Source organism: Rhinolophus ferrumequinum, chromosome 12 (assembly GCF_004115265.2).
Source record: "Rhinolophus ferrumequinum isolate MPI-CBG mRhiFer1 chromosome 12, mRhiFer1_v1.p, whole genome shotgun sequence".
Taxonomy (NCBI): domain Eukaryota; kingdom Metazoa; phylum Chordata; class Mammalia; order Chiroptera; family Rhinolophidae; genus Rhinolophus; species Rhinolophus ferrumequinum.
This window is the reverse complement of record NC_046295.1, coordinates 50,809,941-50,828,323: the sequence shown is the minus strand read 5'-3', so window position 1 is coordinate 50,828,323 and position 18,383 is coordinate 50,809,941. Positions and strand designations below refer to the sequence as shown.

The 18,383-nt window shown below is 37.2% G+C and overlaps 1 protein-coding gene across 4 annotated transcripts in view; it reads right to left on the bottom strand.

Moving 5' to 3' along the window:
- UBAP1 (ubiquitin associated protein 1) overlaps positions 1-18,383 on the bottom strand; it is a 54,045-nt gene that overhangs the window by 17,289 nt on the left and 18,373 nt on the right. For all 4 annotated transcript variants that reach the window (XM_033122491.1, XM_033122492.1, XM_033122494.1 and 1 more), the window contains one exon: positions 7,741-7,781. In XM_033122491.1, the coding sequence (XP_032978382.1) occupies positions 7,741-7,774 (34 nt within the window). In that variant the 5' untranslated portion in view covers positions 7,775-7,781. The remainder of the gene's footprint in view (positions 1-7,740; positions 7,782-18,383) is intronic.

Here is an 18,383-nt window from a genome sequence, read left to right as displayed (position 1 = left end):
AGTAGGTTATACGTTACACACATATTACAAAAAATCCTATCCATAGTAATACAAGCATATATGATATACAAGTATAAGAAAAGCTATCCACATTAATACTGATAAAATTTTCTTAAATAACAATTCTATCATAGATTGGTAATGGGGAGTTGAGAGGAAATCTATCCATAAAAAAGTACTACACATAAGCTATCTGAGCCAAATGGGTATATCTTTCAAAAAAGTTGTTCAGTTTCCTCGCGTACCTTTCAGTTAGGAATCTATGACCTTTTTGGACACACTGACGACTTTAATATTCTATAAATGGAACTAGGCCCTGGCTTAGGGACAGACAAGATCAAGCAGACCACCTTTAAAACAACTGCTGTTTCCCTACATTAGCACCAGTCACAGGAATCTGCTTTAAAAAGCAGTTTCATTTCACGAACAAAGCCAAAGCCCAGGTGATTTAGCACATCCCCTAACCTTCCCTTAGTCCTTTAAACTTTGATAACAGGGATTGAGCAGTTGTGTAATTACTGGGAGGCGGGGTAGGGATAAAGAGCAAAAAAGCATTTAAAGAGATGGCAACCAAAAAACAACCTTTTGAATAATGGACAAATACTACCATCAGTATAATTAATCATGATGCTGTGAGGATTACAAAGAATATTTGCAAATATAACCAACTATGCCTTAGGAACTATTCATTTTCATCCAACACATCAGAATATCTGATAAACACATCAATTCCTCTTGTTTCGCAATACATTTTATTTTTTAAATAGATTCAATAAAAACTCAACCAAATTGTTAGCATTGTGGCTAACAATTTCTTGGCTCACCCCAAATACATTTTGGTTTCAGTCTTTATTACTGAAAATCTTTCTAAAATGTCTGAGCCCATCTTCCTCTATTCAGTTTAGAAAGAGTATCTCTGCTGACTGGCTGGTGGCCGTTCCTGAAGCCAGGTTCTGCACATCGCTTTGCATTAAGCCGTGCTGGGTGGTGGAAGAGCCTGGGCTGCCTGTGGAATGACTCAGGATACATTCTGGGAAGGCTTCATTCTGTTTTCTTTCTTTCTAAACTGCTAATATGCTTATGATCTTGTGACCTGCCTGTTTTTCGGGGGGCGGGGGGGTGAGGTACAATTCCATATGGGGGAGAAATTCCTAATAAAAGGTAGCAAATGTATTATGCTTAATTCAGGTTTTATTGTTAATTCAAGTTAAGGATTCAAACTGAAATCTTTGGAAAAGACTATATCAAACTTAAAATTAAGTGAAAAATTGTAATTCCATGATTGGGTATCACTACCTTAAAGCCTAAATCGGATAACACTTGCAAGATCGATTAGACAGATACACAGACAAATTAGACAAACAGACACACACACACACACACACGATTGCATAGAGATGTGCTAATAGATATGAAGAAGCAAGAAAATGTTACTCAGACCCTAACTACAAAAACAAGCCAGATAACCCACAAAATAAGCTTTTCAATATACAATGTTTGGCGTTCGATCAAAAACAAGACACACAAAGAAGAAAATGTGATCCATTAAGAGATGAATCAGTCGTCCGACCCGAATCCAGGGATGGCCAAGATACTGGAATTATTAGAGAGCTTCAAAATAACTATAATAAAAATGTTAAAGGATCTAATGGAAAAGGTGAACATGTGTGAGCAGATGGGGAATTTCAACAGAGATGGACATGTAGAGACAACTGGAAATGCTAGAAATGAAAAATGCAGTATCAGAAGAAAATTTTGATAGTTCATAAGCCAGGCTATGTGCTAATCAGAAGACAATGCTCAGCAGAGGAAAGAATCAGAGAACTTTGGTCAAAAGAAATTAACTGAATTGAAACACAAGGAGAAAAAAAGCGGCAAGAAATGGAACACAGCCTTAAGAGACCTCTGGAACATTATCAAATAACCTAATGCATATGTGATTGGAGTTTCAAAAAGATAAGAGACAATGGAGCAGAAGAAATGTGATAAGAGGTAAAGGCTGAAAATTTTCTAAAAGTGATTTTAAAAAAAAATCAACCCACAGATCCAAGATGTTTACCTAACTCTGAGCAGGATAAATACAAAGAAAACCACACCAAAGCATATCAGAGTCAAAATGTTGAAAAGATAAAGAGAAAATCTTGACAGTAGAGGAACGCCATGTTACATACAGGAGAACAATGATTAAATGATAGCCAACTTCTCTACACTGTAAAGCATTTTAACAGACCAACGTTTGAAACCTTTTCTATGACATAAAATACCTTTTTCTATCACTCAGCATAAAAAGTATTTCAGTATCTTAGTCGAAATTAAACCAAGGACAAAATGAACCTCTTCAGAAGTTAGCTAAACGATCATAAATAGGACAGGTTGGCCTATCAAAGAAGGGAATTTACTTAATAAATTATTAAGTCCAATTATAGAGAATGTTTTCCTAAATTAGAATCTCAAGATGTTTCCAGATATTAAAAGAGTATTTATTTGTGAAATATTTTTTTTAAGTCTTTTAAAAATCACTTCTGGAAAATAACTTTTTTTCTCAGATGAAACGAGTGGAAAATGAGTTAAAAATTAAAGAGGACTGACATTTTAAAGCACGAGGATCCAAGAAAGGCCTGATTTAAACTAAGTCGAGAGTTTGCAATTTACATAATATAAGGACAATATTTTCAAACATCTCTGAGAAATAACTTTATATCTCTCATTATGTTATTTAGGCATATATGGTTATTAGTGACAGTGGAAATCAACCTCAGTTGGAAAGAATAAACTTCAGGGTAAATCAAATACGAGTCATAAGGTAGCACAGCACAAGATCTAGTCAGCCTAAATATTTAACTAGAAAAAAAGCATTTTCATATCCAGTCACCAGGGCAGTTGTCACCTCCTTGTCCATATCCCAAACGGCCTAGGAGACTTACACACACATACACACCCACTAACCCCCATGGACCACTCAAAGAATATCTAACTTAGGGGGAACCAATCCAGACTCATAAGCTAGGCTATGCAAATCAGATACTCTCCTGACCAAAAGATACAAAAACTCTAGCTATATGATGCTAGCCACTTATGTTGAAAGATCAAGAAGCACCGTAACTGGGGTGGCCATTTTTGGCCCCGTGCACTCTACCTACACAAGCAGGCCAAGACAGCAAATCCATATATCAGAAGAATAACAATGGAGTACATCTGCCGAGAAAAGCAGTAAGGAAAGGCTATTAGCTTTCTGAGAGGAGAGGAAGTACTATACTAAGTAAGCCTAGGGTTTCTGGCTTTCTAATTTCAGCCTTGTAAGGCCAGGGGGAACTCAGATGCCTATAAGATCGCCTATTAAACATTCTCCAACTGTTTCCTTTAATTTCTATCACTTAAACTACAAGATATCTAAAAATAAGATTCTTGACTCTAAAAACCTAATAAGAACCACTGAAACTCAAGTAGGAGCTCAGCAAATTAAAGCAGAAGAAGCCAAAGAAAGAAAATCTTTTTCTCAAATTTTACTCAGGTAGAACGTTTCATTTAAACAATAAAATTTTGGTAGGAATGTAAGGAGATACAGGAAGTTCTTAAGTCTTTATTAATCAGATAACTTCAGAATTACAACCTACTCTCTAAATTGTTTGACTGGAACACGTAACCTGGGGTCCAACTTATTTTCACTCCAATCAAAAACGGAGTTCCCTAAGATTCAAGATTGGAAGCTTTTCTTCTGAAACAAAATTATAAGTTTAAATTTCAAATTTTTGCTATTTTCTTTCCCTAGGCATTTCCTCTATCCTTGGCTCTGTCCTCTCTTTTCCCCTGAAAAAGGGATGCAGAAGCAAAATTCAGATCTGCCTGTTACTAGCATTTGAATACAGTCATGGGTTGCTTAAAGATAGGGATACATTCTGAGATACGCATGAAATCACTAGGTGATTTCCTCACTGTATGAGTTATCACAAATGCCATAACCCACTCCACAGCCAGGCTGTATGGTACAGCCTGTTGCTCCTAGGCTAGAAACCTATACAGCATGTTACTGTACTGAACACTGTAGGAAACTGTAACATAATGGTAAGTATTGGTCTATCTAAACATATCTAAACAGAAAAGGTACAATAAAAATATGGTATAAAAGATAGAAAATGGTACACCTGTATAGGGCACTTAGCATGAATGGAGCTTGTGGGACTGGAAGTTGCTCTGGGTGAGCCAGTGAGTGAGGGATTAGTGAATGTGAAGGCCAAGGACATCACTGTCCACTGTCGACTTATACAGTCGACACTTAGGCTACACTACATTTAAAATTTTTTCTTTTTTCAATAAATTGACCTTAGCTTACTGTAATTTTAGCTTTATAAACTTTTTTTAACTTTTCAACTCTCTTGTAATAACATTTAGCTTAAACCAGCTGTACAAAAATATTTTCTTTATATCCTTATTTTATAAGCTTTTTTCTATTTTTAAATTATTTTATTTTTGTTACTTTTTACTTTTGTTTGTGAAAACCGAAGACCCAAACACAAACACTAGCCTAAGCCTGCACAGGGTCAGGAGCATCAATATCAGTCTTCCACCTCCACAACTTGTCCCGCTGGGCCTTCTGGGGCAATCACACACACCCCGCTGGCATCTCCCATGATAACAATGCCTTTTTGTGCAAAACCTCCTGAAGGATCTGCCGCGGGTTCTTCTTAAGGAGGTGTCACTCTTTTCAGAAATATGTCCCTGGTGGTTTGCTTTATTGGTTTCTTTTTTATCACAGATTTTTTATCAAACATGGACCCTTTCAGTGCTGGGGTCCATGTTTTCCAACTTTTAAGGAGCTTGTGGAAGTCTGCAAAAGCTTCTGCTAAACCCTTCACTGCGAATTTTCTTGGGGACGGGGGCCTTCTTTTTCTTCTCCTGCAGTTTCCCATTCTCTTGCCTCTTCTTCAGCTGTGTGTTCCTGTTCCAGTTGCAACAACACCTCGTTAGTCAATTCCTCAGGAACCACCTCCAGGAGCTCCTCCAGGTCACCTTCACCCACACCCAAGTTCAAGTTGTTTGCCATCTCAACCACAGCCTTGTTGCCTTTCACAGCCTCCTCATGCTTGGCAAGTCCTCTGACGTCATAGATGAACCTCCTGAGTGTCTTCCTGAAGATGCCATTCATACACTCCTGGTGACATCACTCCAAGCCCAAGCAAGGTTCTTGGTGCTGTCATAGATGCTATAATCCTTCCAGAATTGCATATGTCTTCCTCAGTTGCAGCAATAGCCTGTGCAAAGGTCCTCCTCAGGCAGTAGGCCTTAAAAGCGGCTATAACTCCTTAATCCATTGGTTGGATCAAAGAGGTGGTGTGTGGAGGGAGAAACCACACTGATGCTGGGATGAAGATCACCAGTAAAGAGGATGTCGGGAGCATTATCAACAGTCAGCAAAATCTTAAAAGGTATGTTATTGTCCAAACAGTACTTCCCCATTTTGCTGGCACAGCAATCCAGGAGGGCATCTTGGAAGAGAAGCTTGGTCACCCATGACTTTTCACAGTATACTGACTGGCAATATGTGCTTATGGAGACGCGTGAAAGCCCTGGGCGTCTCACTGTACCACATCACAAAGGGTTTCAATTTAGTTTGCAACACTGCCCCCAAACAAGATTGTTGCCTGTCCTTAAAAACCTTGAAACCGGGCATTGACTTGGCCTCCTTAATGGATGGAAGTCCTTTCGGGCATCTGTTTCCAGAATAGGGAGGTTTCATCCATATTGAATATCTGCTCTGGAAAGTAATTTCCTCCACAATCAGCACACCTAGAGTTTCCAACAAGTCTTCAGCTGCCTTCACATCAGCACACTGACTCACCACTCATTTTTTCATTACGTAATGAATAACAATTCTTGAATTGTTAAACCACCCAGAGCTAGCAGTAAACTCAACACTGTAGTTGAGTCCAGCCTTTTCTTTCATCATAGCAAACAAACTTTTTGCTTTGGTCATGACCATTATAGTGCCGAGAGGGATATGCTTCTGTGCCTGGTCTTCAATCCAGGTCATTGGAAGTTTTTCCATGTCTGACATAGGCCCTTCCCAATTTTTGCTAGTCTCATTGCCTTCAATGAAGCAGATCCTTTAAAAGCTTTTGTCACTTTGTTCTTGTTCTTAAAGATTGTAGCTATGTTGGAATGGGACATGCCTGACTGGTGAGCAACAACCATCACTGATTTTCCACTTTCATAATCCTTGATCACTCTTAATTTCATTACCAGATCAATGACTCAGTGTGGCCTCTTACTGGCAACATTAAAAGTGGATTTTTGTATATTTAGGGGCCATGATGAGCAAAACAACATGAGATTAAATCAAGCACAAGAGAAAATTATGCAATCAAGAGATGCCGTCAGAATGAGATGTATGAGGCTGCTGCCACATAACACGGCACACAGTTTTACAGCGAACTTTTAAAAATATAAATACAGTACATTCTAAAATAACGATTAAAAGTATAGTATAATAAATACATAAAGCAGTAATAGTCGTTTACTATCATTATCAAGTATTATGTACTATACATAATTATATGTGCTATACTTTTATACAATTGGCAGCACAGGTTTGTTTACACCAGAAGCACCACAAATGAGAAACGCAGTTATGCTATGATGTCATGATGGCTATGACATCACTAGGCGATAGGAATTTTTCCACTCTATTATAATTTTATGGGACCACCATCCTATATTCGGTCTGTTGTTAACCAAAACGTCGTTATGTAGTGCATTACTGTAGTCTGAAAGAGCTCTGTAATAATCCTTAAATAGAATATAACTTACCTGGAAGATGTGATGCCTGACCTGTTATATAGAATGCAAATTCCAGAGTTTGAATGACTTAACTCCAAAGGATGTAACAAAATATACACAAGTAATGTAAGTATATGCACAATGGCGATCAAAATATGAAAGCTGCTGTAGAAAACATATAAGCAAGTTAAAAGCACAGTGACTGCTGCACCACCCTGACTCAGCTGAGTGATATCCTCAACCAACCACTTGTAGATCAGAGGAGCAGATTCACAAGTTGCCACGCAGTCTAGCAAATCATTCTTAGCATGACATGATTTTTAAAATGAAGATCAATTTCAAAACCCCTTTTATAATAATTGTGTTACTTGGACATTTCTGATGTTTAATTCTTATTGTATAAAAAGGGGGTCTAATTATAACTTCTTAGGCACCTCCGTTCCTCCCATATACAGAAAATAAAGTTTTTTAATATATTCTATTTTAGAAGGTCACACCTGAGAAAAAGAGAAATTATTAGTCTCTAATACAAAATTGTAATTACTACTAATGGTACTTCTGTAATATACTGATCTACTGATCATGGTTTATTTATAGGATATTACTTCCTTTTATGGGGGGAGGGCCTAAACCAAAACATTATTTACTAAAGGCTTAGAATTTTTGACATCTGAGATGGGAATTCTTATTCCTTTGGTGACTACTTCAAAATATGGCTATGGAACAACAAAAACAGGCAGGCTCCCTATCCATCTCTGGTAGTTTCAAGTACAATAACCATAGAAGAACTACTTCAATATTAAAGTTACCTGAAGTCCTATGGAATAGATATGCTACACTGTTGAACAATTTTATTTTTCTCAAGGTGCTCCCTTAAATAAACAAAAGTGTACTTATAACGCTAAGTGATTTCAAATTCTCTGATCAAATCATAACGTAAAGCATGATTTCTAACAGTCTACTTACCATGAAAATCTGCACCCAACTTCTTAGAAGCCATTTAGAACCTGAAAAACAAAGAAATATTTCTTAAGCTCATGATGCCTTGAGGAGATATAAACAAGTCATTACAAGAAAATTTAAACTATAATAAGGAAACTAGAAGACCACATACAAGGAGCAGGACTGACATAGTCCTCAAACATCTCAGTCCAAAAGTCTCCAAGCAGAAAGGGGGAAAAATTAGTTTTTTAGAGAAAAATTAAACATTTCTGAAATCTACATGTTCTGGGGAAAAAAAAAATCAGAAGAACAGCAAACTAGCCACTGACAAATTTACATGCAAACTATCAAAAGGAAAAATTACTTATCTTCCTGATATAAACTACAAATATATCAATAGATTATGAAAAATATCCCATTTTTATTGTTATGCAAATATAGACCTTTCACCAGCAATTAACTATAACTGTTAAGACTGAAATTTCTGGGGAATGAATGACATACAACCTTTTGTACCGTTTTAATTTTGTATAAAATTCAAAAAAATGAAGGGGGGAAAACCTATAAAACCACACATCTAGCTTAATATTATCTTGGCACTTTCAGCCCTTATATAAGTAGGTACAAAGTCTTTTCTTACACAAATAATCTGAGCTCTTCACCTAAAAGTTTATCCCCCTTGATACGGTGTTTATACCTTTAACTAACCTAAGATATAAGCAGAAAAAAATTAAAGGCTAACTATATGAATTTACGGTACGGTGTCTATTAGCCTGCATTATCGTATTCTGCAAGAAAATGATCTATTTTCCACTGAAAGTTTAAAAAACAAAGTGGGAATATTGCATCTATTGTATCTTGTGAAAATTACTCAAAACAAAATCTGCACAGAATTTTTAAAGAAATTGACAAGCTGATTTTAAAATTTACATGGAAAGGCAAAGGAAATAGAATAGCCAAAACAATTTTGAAAAAGAACAAAGTTGGAGAACTCACCACCTAACTTCAAGACTTACTATTAAGCTACAGTAATTACGACTGTGGAAATGGCGTAAGGATATTACATAGTCCAACAGATCAGAGTCCAGAAATTGACCCATCCACATATAGCCAACTGATTTTCAACAAAGGTGCAAAGGCAATTCAAAGGGGAAAGGACAGGATTCTCAACAAATGGTGCCAGACATGCAGATGCAAAAAAATAAACAAACCTTGATCCATACTTTGTACCATATATAAAAAAATTAACTCAGGGGAATGGGAAGATTATGGCTAAAGGCTACAGGGTTTCTTTTTGGGGTGAAGAAAATGTTCTAAAAGTGACTGTGGTGATGACTGCACAATGTCATACACTAAAAGCCACTGAATTGTACACTGTAAGTGTGTGAATTGTGTGTGGTCTACTGATACACCAAAACACCATGGACGCTCTCAACTGCATCATGGTAAATGAAAGAACCCAAACTCAAAAGGTTAACATACCAGGTGATTCCATTTACGATATTCTGGAATAGGGGACAAAAAAGTAATCTAACTACCAGGGACTGATAGTAGGGAAAGGAACTGACTATGAAAGGAAACACAATAATTTCCTGAGGTTGATGGAACTGTTCTATATTTGATTCTACTACTGGTTCCATGACTATATGCATTTGTCACAATTAATAGAACTAAAAACTAAAAATGGTAAATTTTACTATATGTATATATACCCATCACATTGAAATTAAATAGAATCAGTGAATAATACTAATAACATTTTAACCTAGCCTAATGGAATGAAATTTCATTTTTAACATATAAAAATTCAAAATAAACGATACAGCTGTACCAAATACTATTAGTATGCTTTCTGCCTGATTAACAAGGGTTTTCTATAGTGATGTATGGTTTCTAACAATGGATTTCTTCCTATTTAAAAGCAAAAAACAAAAGCAAATAAATTAGTTTGTATCTCTCTTCGCTTACGAAAAGAAGTTGAAAAATGCAAATAACATTATTTTAATACTATGTCTTTAACTGGTAAAATATCTTCTAAACTTAGCAGATACAGAGCAAGGCTAAAACAGTTTCTAAAATGCAGTCACCATGACTAGCAAGTACAGGACTTCTCTAAGGGGTGATAAAAATGTTCTAAAACTGACTGTGATGATGGTTCCCAAACTCTGTCAATATACTAAACACTACTGAATTGTATGCTTTAATGGGTAAATTGTATGGCATGTGAATTAGCACAACAGTTGTTACCAAAAAAAAGTAGCTCTAAATTTGCAAAGCTGTGCAACTAAAGAATGATTATTAAGGTAGGTATACAGGAAAGAAAAGAAAAAGATGAGTGACATCTTTTCCCTTTCAAAATGGCTTTTATGAATAACTAACAATTTTACTTACTGGTAAAAGAGAATTTTATTCATTATTTTTTATAATCTGTAGGATAATAAATTAACTCACTTTAGGGGGGGAATGCAAACAAAACAAACCACTTCCAATAATAGCCCGTTCCTGGGCCGGCCCGGTGGCTCAGGTGGTTAGAGCTCCATGCTCCTAACTCCGAAGGCTGCCGGTTCGATTCCCACATGGGCCAGTAGGCTCTCAACCACAAGGTTGCCAAGTTCAATTCCTCGAGTCCAGCGAGGGATGGTGGGCTCCGCCCCCTGCAACTAAGATTGAACGCCCGGATGGCTCAGTTGGTTGGAGTGCGTCCTCTCAACCACAAGGTTGCCGGTTCAACTCCCGCAAGGGATGGTGGGCTGTGCCCGCTGCAACTAGTAAAGGCAACTGGACCTGGAGCTGAGCTGCGCCCTCCACAACTAAGACTGAAAGGATAACAACTTGAAGCTGAACGGCACCCTCCAAAACTAAGATTGAAAGGACAACAACTTGACTTGGAAAACAGGCCTGGAAGTACACACTGTTCCCCAATAAAGTCCTGTTCCCCTTCCCCAATAAAATCTTATAAAAAATAAAAAATAAAATAAATAAAAATAAAAAAATAGTAGCCCGTTCCTGATTCTAACTTAGCCAAGGCCATTTCATAGACCCATTACCCCAGCTTATATTACATCCCAACTTATATCCATCTGTCCTACGTTAGGTAGAAAATCATGCCATAACAGTAGCAAGAGGCATACATTTGTCCTAATGTCTAGTGACCTCAGAGAGTTGGTGTCCTCATATCAAGTGTCATTCAAGGACAGTTTAAAGTGTCAACAGCAAACAATTATCATGCCATTTGTGTTACTCACAGATAGTCACTGGTTAGTTAAAAGCTATGGACTTAATAACAACATTAAGTAGAAGACAAACCCCTTTAAGGATAAAAAGTATTACGTAAAAAGTAAGAATTCTCAGATTTCAAAAGAAACAGCCATATTTTAAAATTAGTGAAAAGAAAAAACCGGAAGGAAATACATTAAAAACTTTTAAAGGGGTTGCCTCTAGGTGGTAGGACTGGGGATAATTCATAATTTTTTTTTTTTTTGGGATTCCAAACATTCTATGGCAAATTGGTATCATTTTATCATTTCCTTAAAGCTTTACTTTAAAAGTTTCAGTTTTCATCATGATGTGGGGATGAAGTAGTCTGGTTGATACTCTAGTTAATAGAATTAAATTTATAAAGGATGTGGATCACCAATTTTCAAAGATCCAAAAAACCATACTGAAAATGATTTAACCTTTTTATATATGCAGAAGACATTTCATAGGCTCTTATAGCCTATGAAGCTCTTATAGCCTTCAGGGTTATCATAATGTACATAAACCACAACAATACAATGAGGCTTTTAAACCCAAAAGCAAGATTCTTGGCAGCCTCAACCTTGCCACTTATGCACATACCAGAAATGTGTTTTCCTAAATCTCTGCTGGGAAAGCAGTATCTAAGCATCCAGAAATAAGAGCTATGAATATACTACGCTCACAGACAGATGCAGGAAATTAGTGTTTTCATTTCTGTGTCCCTAATAATTATTGATATTGTGGGATATCAGCTACTTGAAGAAGCAGCTGTTTTTTTTGAGAGGTAAATGGCTTGGGAGAGGCTGCTTGAGTCTCTGATTTAATAAATAATTTTGCAAACAAGCTAACATCAGGAATGTTTTAAAGCAGTTCAACCAAATTTAGATGGACTCTTAAGGGCTTTTTTAAAAGGGCCCTATCAAAAGACAACCCACAGAATGGGAGAAAATATTTGCAAACCATATATCTGATAATATCTAGATAATATCTAGATTATATAAATAACTCTACAACTCAAAAATAAAAAGACAAATACCCCAATTAGAAAATAGGCAAAAGGATATGAAGTTAATTTTCCAAAGAAGATACACAAATGACCAAGCAGCACATTACATGTTCAACATTGTTGGGGAAATGCTAATCAGAAACTCCCCTCCCTAGCCCTCATGTGAAAGCATGCGTATTATCTACAACAAAGTAAAATCTGTATTAAAGAAATAAAAATTAAAATATAGTTTTATATCTAAATAAAATGATGTACATTCTTTAAAATTATGCCTCAATAGAGCTGATAAAATATAGATTTTCTAAGGATTTTCTTTAAATATTAAGATAGTCTGCTGAATGCAACTCCTATTTTTCACAAATCATAAGATTATGAGAAATCTGTATTTGGTCACTTACAGTAAAGATTTTTCTGTCTGCTATGCAGTAAAACTTCACTGTCTATCTAGGATCAAAGACATTTTAATAGCTACTTAGGATCAACTTTCTTTTCCTCAAACAGCTAAGCAAAATCAAGTGATACATATATTTATAAGCTCCCTCATAAACTTTCTATATTTAATTATAACCATTTATTTTATAATTCCTTCCTATAATCTGAAAGTTCAATTTGGAAAAGGATTAAGTTATAGAAAGTTCAAAAGATGGGTCATGTGGCATTGCAATTGTTTATTAAAAGCATATAATAAATGGGAAGTGTAAGTTTTAAAAGACTGTTACAAGTTGGATTGAATTACTTTAAGTAGGTAAAAAATGTGCACAAAACAAGACTAAAAACACATTCGCCCCCAATGAAAAACTATAAATGTTGGGGGTGGGGGGGCGGAGTCATAAACAAGCCTAAGTTGCCATTAAAATATAAATGCTTCTATTAAATAAAAAGTATCAAGGAGAAATAACAAGAGCACACATTCTTCACTCATAAACTTTTATACTAATAAAATGTAGAACTCCCTGAAGCGAACAGGAACTTCAAAAACAATGTTCTATTTTGCCACTTCAGTGACACTTCAGTTCAAATGCTACAGGAAGAAAACCTAATAACTTAAATTTTGAATCACTGATTAAAGATATTTAAGAACAAAAAGAGGGGCCGGCCCAGTGGCTCAGGCAGTTAGAGTTCCATTCTTCTAACTCTGAAGGCTGCCGGTTTGATTCCCACATGAGCCAGTGGGCTCTCAATCACAAGGTTGCTGGTTCGACTCCCGCAAGGGATGGTGGACTGCGCCCCCTGCAACTAAGATTGAACAGGGCACCTTGAGCTGAGCTGCCGCTGAGCTGCCGCTGAGCTCCTAGATTGCTCAGTTGGTTGGAGTGCGTCCTCTCAACCACAAGGTTGCTGGTTCGACTCCCGTCAAGGGATGGTGGGCTGCGCCCCCTATAACTACCAACGGCAACTGGACCTGGAGCTGAACGGCGCCCTCCACAACTAAGATTGAAAGGACAACAACTTGACTTGGAAAAAGTCCTGGAAGTACACACTGTTCCCCAATAAAGTCCTGTTCCCCTTCCCCAATAAAATCTTTAAAAATAAATATATATATAGCTGTGAACACTGAATTGAGTTTATGAGACCTTGCATGCAGTCTCTTCAAGTCTGAGAATTAGCCAGAGACACTATTTTGAGGACCTATCACTGTCCACAAACTGTGTATGCAAAAGTGAGAAAGTTCCCTGATTACTGGCTGCTGCACATCAGCATATTTGGCTGAAGATGGAAGGCCAGCAACAGAGGTCAACAGTACACTGATTCACACTGCGGAGCATTTCAATAGCCCCAGTACGCTTCTTTATGCATTAATTTCTTCTTGCAACTCAGATGGAATACTGTTTGTTCAATCAGATTTTTCCTGAGCACCCTCATCTCATGGAAAGCTAAAAAGGAAAATCTAAATCTGAGTCACTAACCTGCAGAAATAAGATCTAACAGGCCATGCCATTTGGAAAAGGATATCTACTACGTGGGTATGGAAACAGTCTTATCATGGAGGTTGTATTTTGGTGATGGGTTTACAAGTGCGGCTTTTAGTTTTTTCTATTGTGCTATCTGCTTTCCAGGTTTTCTATATTGAGCACGTATCTATAGATTGACACACATACATAATACTTTGTAATTGGGGGGGGAGTCCCCTGGGGGGAGCAGAAGACCTGTAAGAGGACTAAAAAGAAACATAATATGTAACTAATAAAAGATTGTGACCTTAGAGAGGAAAAAAAGAATATACCAGTGCTTTCTAGACAAGTAAAAATACAAGAAACACAAATGCCGCATGGAGATGTAACAGAGGTTTGACTTTATTGACAATAATGGATGCAATCCGTGATGAAGAGCTAACGTTATGAATTGCCCAAGTAACATAACATCACCACTCATAAAGCAAAAACTATAGGAAACAGAACTAGGAAGAAATACATAAATAAGACCTAATTCATATTACGTCAAAAGCATAATACATCTTTTCAAGTACCCACTGAACATTTTACAAAAACTTGGAAGTAAAATATCAGGTCACAAAGAAAATTTCAATAAATTTCCAAAATCAGAAGTAGCACAGCCAATAGTCGAAAGACAAAATAATAAAAATAACATCAGAAAACAAAAAAAAAGTCCTACTACCTGATTTTTTTAAACTCTTCTTACAGAACTCACATACCAAAGAGAGAACCAAAAATAAAATTGCAGAAGATGATGACAATAAAAATAACACATTTGAGAACCTACAATAGGCACCTAAAGCAGTACTCAGGAAAATTCACAGCATAAGGACATGGGATATAAATAACCATTTAAAGAAAACCCAACAATGGGGACAGTAAACATATAAGCAGAAAATAATCAATTAAAAATAAGAAAAATGGATCAAGTAATAAATAAACCCAAAAACTGACTCTTTGGAAAATACATAAACCATCCAGCTAACTTAATTTTTAAAAAAAGGATGAAGGGGAATAAGTATACAAATAGAAGACATAATCCTAAGACACTGCTTTGTTCACCTCTTTGCAAATACATTTAAGAACCTGAATAAAATGGATAATTTTCTAGGAAAACATTATCAAAACTGACCCTAGCAAAGGCAAAAGTCTTTACCAGACCTATAACTATAGAGAAAAAAGAAAAGTTATCAAAGAGCTCTTGCTATCCAAAAGAAACCTAACTCCAATGAGATTTTTAATAAGATTTCTATTAAAAATGTAGCTATCATACAATAATAGTTTCAGGTTTACACCATAGTTATTCAACACTTATATACCTAAACAAGTGATCACCATAAGTCCAGCAACCATCTGACACTACCATGCTATCACAATATTATTAACTATATTCGCTATGCTATATATTGCATCCCCATGACTTGTTTTATACCTGAAAATGTGAACCTCTTATTGCCCTTCACCTTTCCCCCACCTTTTAAAAATTTTCAATTACAGCTGACATTCAATATTATTTTATATTAATTTCAGGTGTACAGCATAGTGGTTAGACATTTATATAACTTAAGAAGTGATCCCCCTGACAGGTCTAGTACCCACCTGGCACTACACATAGCTATTACCATATCACTAACTATATTTCCTTTACTTTACATCCCCATGACTATTTTGTAACTACCAATTTGTACTTCTTAATCTCTTCACCTTTTTAACACTGCCCCTAATCCCCCTCCCATCACCCTAATAAATCTAGTACCCATCTGACACCATACAGATATTACAATATTGACTATATTCCTTATGCTATATTGTACCAACCAATTTGTACTTCTTAACCCTTTCCCCTTCCCCCCTCCCATCTGGCAACCAACAAAATGTTCTCTTTGTCTATGAGTTAGTTTCTGTTTTGTTTTGCTCTTTAGATTCCACATATAAGGGAAATCACATTGCATCTGTCTTTCTCTGTCTGACACACTCCACTCAGCACAATACCCTCCAGGTCCATCCATGCCGGTGCAGATGGCAAGAACCCATTCCCTTCCATGGCCAAGCAACATTCCATTGTGTGTATGTACCACCTCCTCTTCATTCATCAACAGACACCCAGGCTGTCTCCACATCTTGGTCACTGTAAACAATGCTGTAATGAATATATGGATGCACACGTCCCATCGAAGTAGCATTTTGGGCTTCTTCGGATAAATACCCAAAAGTGGGATTACTGGGTCCTTCTTTGTCTCGTTATAGCCTTTGTTTTAAAAGTCTATTTTTATCTGGTTTAAGTATTGCTACCCCAGCTTGGTTTTCTTTGTTTCCATTTTCATGAAATCCCTTTTTCCATCCCTTTATTTTCAGTCTGTGTGTCTCTTTCAATCTGAAGTGAATCTCTTGTAGGCAGTATATGTGAGGGTTTTGTTTTCTTAACCATTCAGCCCTCCTATGTGTTTTGATTGGAGCATTTAACCCACTTACATTGAAAGTAATTGCTGATAGATATGTAGTTATTGCATTCTTTTTTTCTTTTTTTCCCCATCTTAAAGAAGTCCCTCTACCATTCCTTGTAATACTGCTTTGGTGGTGGTGAACTCTAGCTTTTTCTTGTCTGGGAAGTTCTTTATCTGTTCTTAGATTTTAAATGATAGCCTTGCTGGGTAGAGTACTATTGGTTGTAGGTTCTTGCTTTTCATCATGTTGAATATTTTGTGCCAATCCCTTCTGGCCTGCCATGTTTCTGTTGAGAAATCAGCTGACAATCTTATGGGGACTCCCTTATAAGTTACTAGTTGCCTTTGTCTTGCTGCTTTTAAGATTCTTTGTCTTTAACCATTTGCCATTTTAGTTATGATGTGTCTTGGTGTGGGCCTGTTTGGGTTCTTCTTGTTTGGGACTCTCTGAGCTTCCTGACTTTGCATGTCTATTTCCCTCACCAGGTTAGGGAAGTTTTCAGACATTATTTCTTCAAATAAGTTCTCAATCCCTTGCTCTCTCTCTTCTCTTTCTGGTACTCCTAAGATGTGAATGTTATTACACTTGATGTTGTCCCAGAGGTCTCTTAAACTATCCTCATTTTGGGGGGATAGTTTGGGGATTTGTTTTTCTTTTTGCTGTTCCGATTGGGTGTTTTCTGCTACCTTGGCTTCCAAATCACTGATTCGATCCTCTGCTTCATCTAATCTGCTGGTGATTCCTTCTAGTGTATTCTTCATTTCACTTATTGTATTCTTCACTTGCTTTTTTTTTAATGGTTTCTATGTCCTCTTTTACACTTATTACTTTGTTCAAGTTCTCACTAAGTTCCTTGAGCATCCTATAACAATTGCTTTGAACTCTGTATCTAGTAGGTTGTTTGCCTCCATTTCCTAAAGTTCTTTTTCTGGAGTTTTCTCCTATTCTTTCATTTGGCATGATTTCTTTGTTTCCCCATTTTGGCTGTCTCTCCATGTTTGTTTCTATGTATTGGGTAGATCTGCTATATCTCCCAGTCTTAGCCGGGTGGCCTTATGTAGTAGGTGCCACGTGGGGCCCTGGCACAGTCTCCTTGGACCTGCACCAGGTGCTTCAGAAGTGTCCCTTGAATAGGTTTTGTGTGCCCTCCTGTCTTAGTTGAGCTTTAATTGCTACTGGCACGTCAGTGGGTGGGACTGACCCTCAGGTGGATGGTTGTGGGGTTGGGCTACATCCACAGCTTACAGGGTGCTATGAGGTCTGACAATTAAGTTTGCAAACTTGTTGCAACGATGTTGCTAACCTTTTTGGATATCACAGGGATTCTTTGTTATGAATTTGTACCAACTGGAGAAACAGTTAACCAAGTTTACTGTTTGGGAGTGCTGAAAAAGCCTGTGTGAAAAAGTTAGACTACTGGAACTTTTCGCCAACAATTCACGGCTCTTGCATCACAACAATGCACCAGCTCACACGGCACTGTCTGTGAGGGAGTTTTTAGCCAGTAAACAAATAACTGCATTAGAGCGCCCTCCCTACTCACCTGATCTGGCCCCCAATGACTTCTTTCTTTACCCGAAGATAAAGGAAATATTGAAAAGAAAACATTTTGATGACATTCAGGACATCAAGGGTAATATGACCATAGCTCTGATGGCCATTCCAGAAAAAGAGTTCCAAAATTACTTTGAAGGGTGGACTAGGCTCTGGAATTGGAGTATAGCTTCCCAAGGGGAGTATTTCAAAAGTGACTGTAGTGATATTCAGCAATGATATTCAGCGTGAATTCACGAACTTAATTTGTCCAACCTCGTATGTGGGGGGGATTCACCCCAGCAGGTTCTGGTGCCTGCTGAGATCACCCTTTGTGTGTGCCACTTGTGGGGCTAATGGGTTGTGCTCTGCTTGGTCTGAAGCCAACCTCCATGTATATTGCTTCTGGAGCCTCTTGGGAGGAGCTCCAGTGCAGGCCCAGGTGACTCATTGCCTGTGACCAGCAGGGGACTACCTGGTAGAAGGTACAACGTGAGAATGCTGACTAA